General features: G+C 67.6%; 1 protein-coding gene across 4 annotated transcripts; it reads right to left on the reverse strand.

Moving 5' to 3' along the window:
- Positions 1-429: 429 nt before the first annotated feature.
- DIPK1B (divergent protein kinase domain 1B) lies at positions 430-8,691 on the reverse strand. 4 transcript variants are annotated; one of them, XM_060013245.1, is made up of 5 exons: positions 8,465-8,691; positions 4,845-4,979; positions 2,241-2,348; positions 1,961-2,137; positions 430-1,560 (listed from the first exon to the last, which is right to left on the reverse strand). In XM_060013245.1, the coding sequence occupies exons 1-5, from the start codon at positions 8,525-8,527 to the stop codon at positions 748-750; spliced, it is 1,296 nt and encodes a 431-aa protein (XP_059869228.1). In that variant the 5' UTR covers positions 8,528-8,691; the 3' UTR covers positions 430-747. The 4 variants fall into 4 exon arrangements, with proteins under 4 accessions (XP_059869228.1, XP_059869225.1, XP_059869226.1 ...); XM_060013242.1 differs by lacking the exon at positions 8,465-8,691 and adding an exon at positions 8,104-8,277; XM_060013243.1 differs by lacking the exon at positions 8,465-8,691 and adding an exon at positions 7,729-7,966.
- Between the last annotated feature and the right edge of the window lie 305 nt (positions 8,692-8,996).

Here is an 8,996-nt window from a genome sequence, read left to right on the forward strand (position 1 = left end):
TATCAGCTGAGGGCCCAGCAGGAGTTGAGGGTGTGAGGGTCAGGCTCCTGGGCTCACAGCTTCCTGTTTCAGGGGCAGGAGGGAACAGGGGACCCTTGGCTTTTTCCCGGACAGTGGATGTTACAGCTAGTGGCTCGTTGCCATCAGCGGAGCAGCCTTGGTGGGCTGGGCCGCACTGTTCTGTGCAGGAAGCAGTACAGGGAGAAGTTGGTGTAGAAGGTCCTTACGGGAGAAAACTTCTGTCGGCCCACCCTCCCATCCCCATCGGAACCACTGTCGGCCCACCCTCCCATCCCCGTCGGAACCACACCGGATCCGGGTTGCCCTTGGCTCCAGTCATAACCCCAGCCAACCAACAGCCAGGATGTGGCTGCCCTCCAGCAGACCGTCCAGGCTGGGGTCTGGAGTGGGCTGAGGGGACTCGGGTGCTCACGGAAAATCCATTTATTTACACGCATGTTCTCCAAAGTAACAAAACCTTGGTCTAGGCAGGTCCCTTGGCCAGCCCTCGGTGCTCGGGCTCTAGGTCCTTCCCGCTCCTCCCAGCCTCTCCCGTTCCGGCTGCACAGTCGCGTCTGGGAGCCTAGTAAACCCTGGGGGTGGTGGGTGTCCTGCCCCACGGCTGCCTGAGCTCTGGAGACCCATAGGGTCGACACTGGAGCAGCCCTGTCCTTCAGTGGGGGAAGTGGGGAGAGGGCCAAGGGCAGGAGTGGTTCTTGGGGCAGGGCGGGAGCGCCCGGCTGGCCGTCAGGTGTACTTGGTGTTGGAGATCTCCTTCCAGAGCAGGGTCTTGAGGTGGCTGAGCACCAGCGAATGGTGCGCCTCCACCTGGCTGGCCAGCCCGCTCAGCGTGGTGCATGTGCGCAGCTGCTTGCCCAGCGCGGCGCGCAGGCCGGCGGGGGCGCCGGGCAGCAGGTAGTCCTGCAGCAGCTCGCATACCTTGGCCAGGTTGGGCTGCACCAGGTCGCCCTTGCACTGCCGCAGGAGCGTGTCGCAGGGCGCCCTGCAGTCGCGCCCGTAGGTGCAGTCCGAGCTGTGCTCGCAGTGGCGGCCCCGCAGGAAGCGGCGCACGGTGGCCTCAGGCGCCACCTGCTGCAGGTCAGCCATCCTGAAGTCGTACGTGGCTGTGTAGCCCACGTTGGCTAGCGTGGTCTCGCACATGTAGAAGGTCCCGTAGGCGCCGTGGAACAGCTCCTCCACGAACTCCAGCAGGCCGACGGCAATCTTGGCGCGCCGGGGCCACGCGGGCCCCAGCCACTGCTGCAGGGCGCCGTGCAGGGCGGGTGGCAGCAGCGGGCGCAGCAGGGGCGGGAGCACGGCCCCGGGCCAGGAGCTGTGCGGGACCCCCTCGGTGAGGTACAGGTCCCCGCAGTAGCCCAGCAGCCGGGAGGCGTGCTCCTTCTCCTGCAGGGACAGCAGCAGCAAGAACTCATTCCGCTGCAGCAGGGCCCACACTGACTTGGCCTCGGCCAGGGACACCCTGTGGTCCTTGTTGAAGTCGGCCATGAGCAGGACCTGTCCGGCCAGCGCGGGCAGAGAGGGCAGGTCTCCCAGGTTTGCCTGCGGTTTGGGGGCAGGAGAGAGGAGGGCAGGGCGTCGGCCAGCTGGCCAGCAGTCTGCGCTCCGGACCCCGCATGTCCGCCAGGCAGGGGGAGCCCCGCCTCCAGCCGACAGGATGGAGGGGACAGCCAGGGACCTGCAAGGCCCCCTCGCCACTCCTGGAAGCCCAGCTGTGGAGCCTGGGGCCCCCTCACTGCTCATCTGCCCCTCCCGCTCTCCCCGAAGATGCCCCTGGGGCGGGGCCTCAACCCTCTGGCTGCTCCCTGAGGGAGGGTCTGCTTGGAGCTGGGGGCGTAGCCAGGCGCCTGGCTGGCCCGCGTGGCCTCCACCCAGCCTGCCTCCTGCCCTGTCACACGTCCCTGGGCATGAACTTGACTGGCCCCCAGGAGGGCCAACTGACCTTGAGAAAGCTCAGGGTCATCTCCTGGAACTCCTTAATCGAGGTGCCGCGGGTGGGCTTGTCAAAGAGGACCAGCTCCCGCCGGGGGGCCGCGTCTGCCCCCGCCTTCGAGTCCAGGCTCTCCTCGATGCCACACTTGATGGTCACCTCCTTGCCCTGCCAGAGCCCGCTGTACACCTGCACAGGACCACAGGGACCCTCCGTGCAGGTGTCCCCCTCTGGCTGCACCGCGGGCGTCTGAGCCCTGGGGCTGACCCTGGCCCGACCCTGCTGGGCTTACCTGCTGGCCCGGGACAGAGGAGAGGCAGGTCCTCCACTCCACCTGGTGCAGATGGCACAGGTCCTGGCAGATGGAGCCCGAGATGATGCCCTTGCGGTACTGGTCACACTGCGGAGAGGAAGAGGCAGGGAGTGGCCTGGGGAGGCGGGGGCTTGTCCTGCCCGCCCTCCGGCCCCTTTTTTAGCCAGATGCACAGGGAGAAGCTTTCTGCAGTGATTAGCTCAGGCTCTGGAGTAGCTGCCGCCCCCACTGGCCCCTTCTCGGCTCTAGATGAGGCCTTGCAGCCCCCTGAGTCCTGGGGGTCTGGGCTGACCTGAGCAGGTGAGGCCGGAGGGGATGGAGTCAGGCCCGTCCCTGCAGGGGGTGGGGGGGAGTCGTGGCGTCTGGATCGAGTGGGGGGGTGAATTCCTGGATGCGCATCACGTAGCCATGGTGCCCAGGCCCTTGGTGGAGAGGGCCTGGAGGAAGGAGAGGGAAGGGAGGTGCAGAGACAGTGCTGAGGGGCGGGAGGCGCCAGAGGCCCTGGACTCACCTATGGGGACCAGGGAGGCCACGACAGCCGTTCAGCCAGAGGAAAACGAAGAGACCACACACTGTCATTCTGCCACCTTGGAGGGAGGCCCTCCACCACGGGGGTCTGTTCTGACCCGCGAAAAGCCCCAGGGCCACAGGGCCCTTGTGGGGGGGTCTGCCAGGGAGCCTGGGCGGCAGGGCTGGGCCAGGGCGGGGGAAGGGACCTGTCAGCCACACTGCCCACCAGTGTGGGGAGGGGCTTCCACGGAAGCTGAGGTGGGCAGTGTGTCCATCAGCCTCAGGGCTCCTGCGACCCATCAGACATCTCCCCTCCCAGCCTGTTTACTGGTGGGGACCCGGCCGAGCACCCAGAGGTCCATGGGCACCAGGTCCGTGGCCCCTGGTCCTGCCTTCCCCACACACACACTGGGTGGCCTTGGACAAGCTGTGGAATATCTTGGAGACGGCTGATACCCCCATGAGGCGGGCAGGTCTCCCCTGGAAAGGAGAAGGTGTCCCCATGGCCCCAGGGACAGGCCTCAGGAGAGCTGGGCCCAGCAGCCAGGGCACTCTGGGAAAACGGAAGCTGCAGTTCCTCTGGCTGGGAGGGGCGGGTGCCTCCTCTGCTCCCCCAGGGCCCCTCAGTCCTCTGCATGTTGGGGCGCTGCTGGGGGCACACAGGAGGTACTCAGAAAACACCCGCCAGCCCTGAGCAGTCTGCTCCCTGCATGCCACTGGCCAGACCCCATCGCATGCCACCTTCCAGGTCTTGCTGCCCGCAAAGGCCCCTCCACCCCTGCCAGCACCAGGCGGCCCGGGCTCATCCCAGACCTCCCGCCCCGCTCCCTGGCCCGAGGGGTCCCCAGAGCAGGGCCTTTTCCCGCCCGCACCCAGAGGCCGGGCTCCATCCCCGCACACGCCTGCCCCTGGGTCTCCCCAGCTCCCCCCCCCCCGCCCCCGACTGTGAAGGCAGAGCCATGTGTCCAGCACCCAGCTCGGGCCAGGCCCCTGGAGGCCCCCAGTGAGCCTTTCTGGAATAAATGAGCTTGCCTGAGAATGGCCGGGAGGCCCGAGGCCTTCTCCTCTGAGCTGGGACTGCGCCCTCGGTGCCTGGTGGCAGCCCCGCCCCCAGAAGGCCTGAGCCAACCATCAGTGGGCCCTGTACAAGTCCCTACGCACGGGCTCTCCCGCTCTGGAGCCCCATGCCGCTCCCACCGCCGCCTCTGGGCTTTCCCAAGTGTGGCCCCCCGGGACCTTGCCCAGAACAGGCCTGCTGAGCCCTTCTGGGGCGCCACACAGCCCCCCAGGAGGAGTACTCTCATCCTGCAGAGGAGAAACTCCAGGCCCCTGGCTGGTGCGAGGCAAGGCTCCCCCTTCGAGACCCCAGGAGCTCTGCTGGGGCAGGGCAGGTCTGTCCCCAAGTGGCATGGAGGCCTCAGAACCCTGGTCGCCTCGCCAAGGGCTCCAACCTGCCCGGGGAGGCCAGGCAGGGCGGCCGGGGGTGGGGGTGGGGGATTAGAGTCTGAGGTTTGCCAAGGCCCCTTCGGCCGGCCTCACCCCGCCCTCCAGCCAGTCACTGCATCAGCAGGAGCAGTAAGCCACCCTGTGTGCACGCTCGTGGGTGCACAAGCGCTGGCGTGGACAAGCACACGCAGGCTCACGCGCCCTCACATGCACGTGCACGGCCTTGCTGTAGACGCCACGGTGGCGACTCAGCGCTGTCTCCCGTCTGAGGCCCCGAAGACCATGCCCCGCAGCCTCCTTTGCTGGACTCCTGGCTCCAGGAGGGGCCCTCAAGGCCACCAGTGCCTGCCTGTCCCCGTCTGGGCTAAAATGTCTCCCTCATGGACACCTCTACATCTGGCTCTGTCCATCTGCCCGTCCCCAGCCGCCCGCATCTGAGCAGCCTGCCCTTGGCCTCCGCATTCGTCTCTGGCCTCCCCCGTGGCCCGCCAGGGGCAGCTCTGCAGTCAGCACGGTCAGATGTGTCTTAAAACCCACTGAGCCGGCGCCTCTGAGCCACGTCTCTAAGCTGCCACGGCAGGAGCGCTGGCCCAGGAGCCCACAGGCCTGGCCCGAGGTGACACTTACGATGACCACCTGGCAGATATGCCCGCGGCAGAGCTCAGCGTAGGACGAGTAGTGAACGTAGGCCAGCCAGCTGCCCGCGAAGACGCCCAGCCAGACCAGGAAGACGTACTTGACCCTGAGGCCCGGGAGCCGGCCCTGCGGGGGAGGGGGCCATGAGGGAGCGCCGCATTTGGGGTGCTGACCCCACGTCCCGGACCCCAGCCTTCCCGAGGGGTGCCCCTCCCTCCGGGGGCCAGCACCTGCCCAGCCCAACGTCTCCCTCCCCCTCCACCTACTCACTGTGGGTGGGGCCGGGGCCTGGTGTCTCCCAGACCTTTAAATCTCACGGGCAGGTAAAAATAAATTCCAAAATGAGGGAGATCTGGGGTAGACGCTCGTTATTTTGCTGAATAAAGAGATTTCGAACAATTTTCCCTCCTGTCCTGCCCGCATTTCATAGTGACATGTAACCTCTGCAGAAGGTCAGGCTGGAAGAGCACCCACACCCCCGCGCACTGTCCCCCTGGGTGGTGGAGATTTCGGGCTGGACCCGGGCCAGCAGGGGCCGCGGGGCTGGAGGCACGGTCACCCTGTGAGCCTTTAAGAGACACGGCCTCACCCACCCACGATCACAGAAGCCAAAGGGTGGATACAGCCCGCTTGCCCATTGACAGAGGAGTAGATAAACCAAGTGTGGTCCGTCCACACGACAGAATATTACACAGCCACGAAAAGGCAGAGAAATCCCGACCCAGGCTACAGCAGTCCCTGCCCTGGCCCCTGTGGGTCCTGTCGCCCATGGGCGAGTGAGCCCCTAGGACAGGAGCACATCGTGTCCAGTGAAATGAGCCAGACACGAGACAGATCCTGTGATTCCACCCACGCGAGGGCCTCGAGTCAGACCCACAGAGACAGGAAGGGCTGGGGGCCAGGGGCTGGGGAGGATGGGGGGTGGGTGTCTAAAGGGGATGGAGTTTGTTTGCGAAGATGATGAGACGGGTTCTAGAGACGACGGATGGTGACGGCCGCACAACAATGTGAATGTGCTTAATGTCCCTGAACCGTGCACTTAAAAAGGGTTAAGATGCTCAATTTATGTGATGTGTAATTTACCACGATAAAGAACAGATAACCAAGACATGCAGCCCCGGCCCTGCCGCCACAGGCTCTGTCCCGGAAGTCTGCGCTGGGCCGGGAACTGCTGCTATGGAGGGCTCAGCCCCTCTGCCACGTTTCGCCAGCTGACGGGTAGAATCTCAGGGTGGGAGAGTCCCAGAGCCCTGCAGGAGCTGGGGGCGCTGTCTCCCATGCAGCCCCCAAGCCGGGATTGCAGGGGCCTCAACTTCCTTCCCCACCCCCACCCTGGTAAATCACAGGCCCCGCTGGCTGCCGTCCAGGGGCGGCCAGCTGGTGGGATGGGGTTACCATGTGCTGACCCATGCAAGAGCTCAGACACCTTGACCAGGCAGCTGAGCCCCGGGCCCAGGGCCCAGGAGGGCAGGAGGGCCTGGGGCTTCAGGCCAGCCTGCCCTAGAGGGGAACCACGGCCAGCACTGGTCACGCACCCTACCACCCGCGGGCCAGGGAGCGGCTCCAGTCCTGGTTAGTCCTGGGTCCTAGTCACCTGGGGGCTGGGGCCGAGAAATGGGGCCAAAGGGTCCCCACTGAGGACAGGGCAGGGCCCTGCAGGCCCAGCCCAGGCATCTGTGCTCATTTTTACGGTTCTTCCAGGAGAGGCGGGGTCCTCACCTCCTGCTTCCCTAGCACCGACTCACATGGAGGTGCCGCAGCAGGAGGGCCTCTGAGAGCTCCAGGGGCAGGCTCGGAGCCTCAGAGGCCGGGGGTGGCCCTGGGGCCGAGTGAGCGGGTTGGGTCTCAGGCCCACTAGTCCCTGCCACTGCATCTGTTTCCGCCAGTTTTGTTCAAAGGGAAAAACAGGAAAGCACAGGGACAGTGGGTGGGGGGCCGGGGAGCTGGGGGTGTTGTCTGGAAGGATGAGGTCAGAGGACTTCCAGCCGCTGGTGACCCACGCCCCGAGGTGGAGGTGGGCAGGGCCTCTGGGGGGCCAGCGCTGGGAGTCCTGGGGGGATGGCCAGGACGAGGGCAGGCTGTAGCCTGCACTGGACCCAGGGGCTGCCCTGGGCTGGACCCAGGCTTCCCAGACTGACTGCAGGGCCCACCCTGGACACTGCCCAGTGTCCCGCCAGACGCCCTCCGGCTCGGGCCTTCAGGTGGCGGCCCAGCTCCCAGGACACCATCCGCACTTGGCTAACTGTGACCGACCCCCGGGCCCTTATCTCAGGCGGGCACCTCCTCCAGAAGTAGTCCCTGCCCTGGCTCTCGTGGGTCCTGTCACCCATGGGAGAGTGAGCCCCTAGGACAGGGAGTGCGCTGCTCCTCAGGGGGTCCTGTGCAGCTGCTCCCTCACCGTGGCCTGCCCGGCTCCTCGTGGAGCCGCTTGGGGGGGTCACTCGGGGGACAGTAACAGCACAGCGATCGGCAGCCTTGGGGCCAGTGACCCACATGGGCCACGACCTCCAACCCTCGCTACCAACCCAGGAGTGTGCTTCACAGGCAGGGAAACTGAGGCTCAGGGTGTGTCCTGACATTAACGGGGGTCCTGGGCTCAAACCACTGGGAACCCACCAGAACCCCTCTCCTGTCCATGCCCATCTGCCGTTCCCGGGCTGAGCTCAGAGGCCTGACACCCAGGGTCCGGGACCCGCGGCTCTGGCCTCCCCTGCGGCAGCCCCATCAAGGCCTCTCCCGCAGGACGGGGGCTGCTGCACCCCCTGCCTCCCAGCCTGGGGGTGGACACAGACCCTCAGCTCTCACCTTGCCCAGCGTGGGGTGGGGACCGCCACGAACCCAAGGCCCCAGGCGGGCAGGAAGGGCTTTGGGTTACCTGGCTCCCACCCTTCTCCACAGAGGGGAACACGGTGGCCTGGGCTCTGATCAGGGCTGTCTCCTTCCGCCCAGGGGCTGGGGTCCTGGAGGGCACTGAGGTCGTAGGTGTGGCCTGGATCATTTGAGACTCTGATGTGGGCCTGGCTCAGATCACCCAAAGCAGAGGTGACAGGGTTCCTGACAGCTGGCACCCGAGGCAGCCTGGGCCTCCCCTGCAGATGGCAGGGTCCTGAGAGGGACAGTGATTCGCCCAAGGTCACTGTGGGGTCAGGGCACGCTCCTAATCTCGGGCTGGCTGGGGGATGGCCCGGGGGGAGGGTAGTCCTTAGGGTGGTTCTACGGGCCCCAAGTTTTCCATCACAGAAAAACAAACCTGGTCTTTTAAGTAGAGGGAAGCGGAGCGGACTTGCTGTGGCTTCTGGGCCTGCGGGAGCGGGTCCAGCCCGCGGCGGGGTGGGGCCTCCTGCAGTCCCAGAGGCAGGGGGGCCACCCTGCAGCATCCGCGGGGCCCTGCCGCTCCGCTCACCGCCATGGACAACCCTCACCCCAGTCCCCAGTCCCCTCCCCGCCCCCAGCCTCCCCGGGAGCCACGCACCGCAGCGCTCATCGGCCTTGAGTCCCGAACCCTCCCCGGGCCCCAGGCTGGACGCCGCGCGCCCCCGCCGAGGCCCGGGCCCCACAGCGGGCGGGGCGGGGGCGGGCGCCGGCCGGGGCCGGGGCGGGGGCGCGCCTACCTGCAGGCCCTTGGAGAAGGGGCAGAAGAGCACCAGGTGCGCCAGGCGCCGCAGCCGCCGCATGGTGGGCGCGGGCCGTGCACCGGCCCGGCTCGGCTCGGTTCGGCTCGGCCTCAGCCCCGCGGGCCGGCCCGCAACGGCCGCCGCGCCTCCTCCCCGCCCCGCGTCCGCGCCGGAGCGCTCGCCTCTGACGGCCGGGCGGGCGCGCGCGGAGGGGAGGCGCGGGGAGGGGGCGCGGCGGGGACGCGCGCGGGGTGGGGGCAGGGAGCAGAGGCGGGAGAGGGCGCGTGGCCGCGAGGGTGGCGGTGCGGGGGCGCGCGGCGGGGAGGGAGGGAGGGGGGGGGAGGGGGGAGGGGGGAGGAGGGGGGGAGGAGGGAGGGAGGGCCGGGGGCGCGGCGGCGAGCCGCGGTGCTGGTGGGAGGTGACTGCGGCCCCGCCTCCACCCCACCGCCCCCCTCCCCGCGCCCCGCCCTGGAGAGAAAGGGGAGGGCGCCGAGGCCCCGCCCGCCCGCGCCCCCAGCCCGCACCCTTG

The sequence above is a fragment of the Delphinus delphis genome, chromosome 6 (assembly GCF_949987515.2).
Source record: "Delphinus delphis chromosome 6, mDelDel1.2, whole genome shotgun sequence".
Taxonomy (NCBI): Eukaryota; Metazoa; Chordata; class Mammalia; order Artiodactyla; family Delphinidae; genus Delphinus; species Delphinus delphis.

What these genes read in the sequence shown, in the direction of transcription:
- DIPK1B (XM_060013242.1), bottom strand. Translation starts at nt 8,262, where the DNA reads ATGGCGGTGAGCGGAGCGGCAGGGCCCCGCGGATGCTGCAGGGTGGCC. An exon ending in CCCTCTACTTAAAAGACCAG is followed by an intron (nt 4,980 to 8,103) that starts GTTTGTTTTTCT and finishes CCTCCCCCGCAG; the next exon opens with GGCCGGCTCCCGGGCCTCAG. An exon ending in TGACCCTGAGCTTTCTCAAG is followed by an intron (nt 1,561 to 1,960) that starts GTCAGTTGGCCC and finishes CCCAAACCGCAG; the next exon opens with GCAAACCTGGGAGACCTGCC.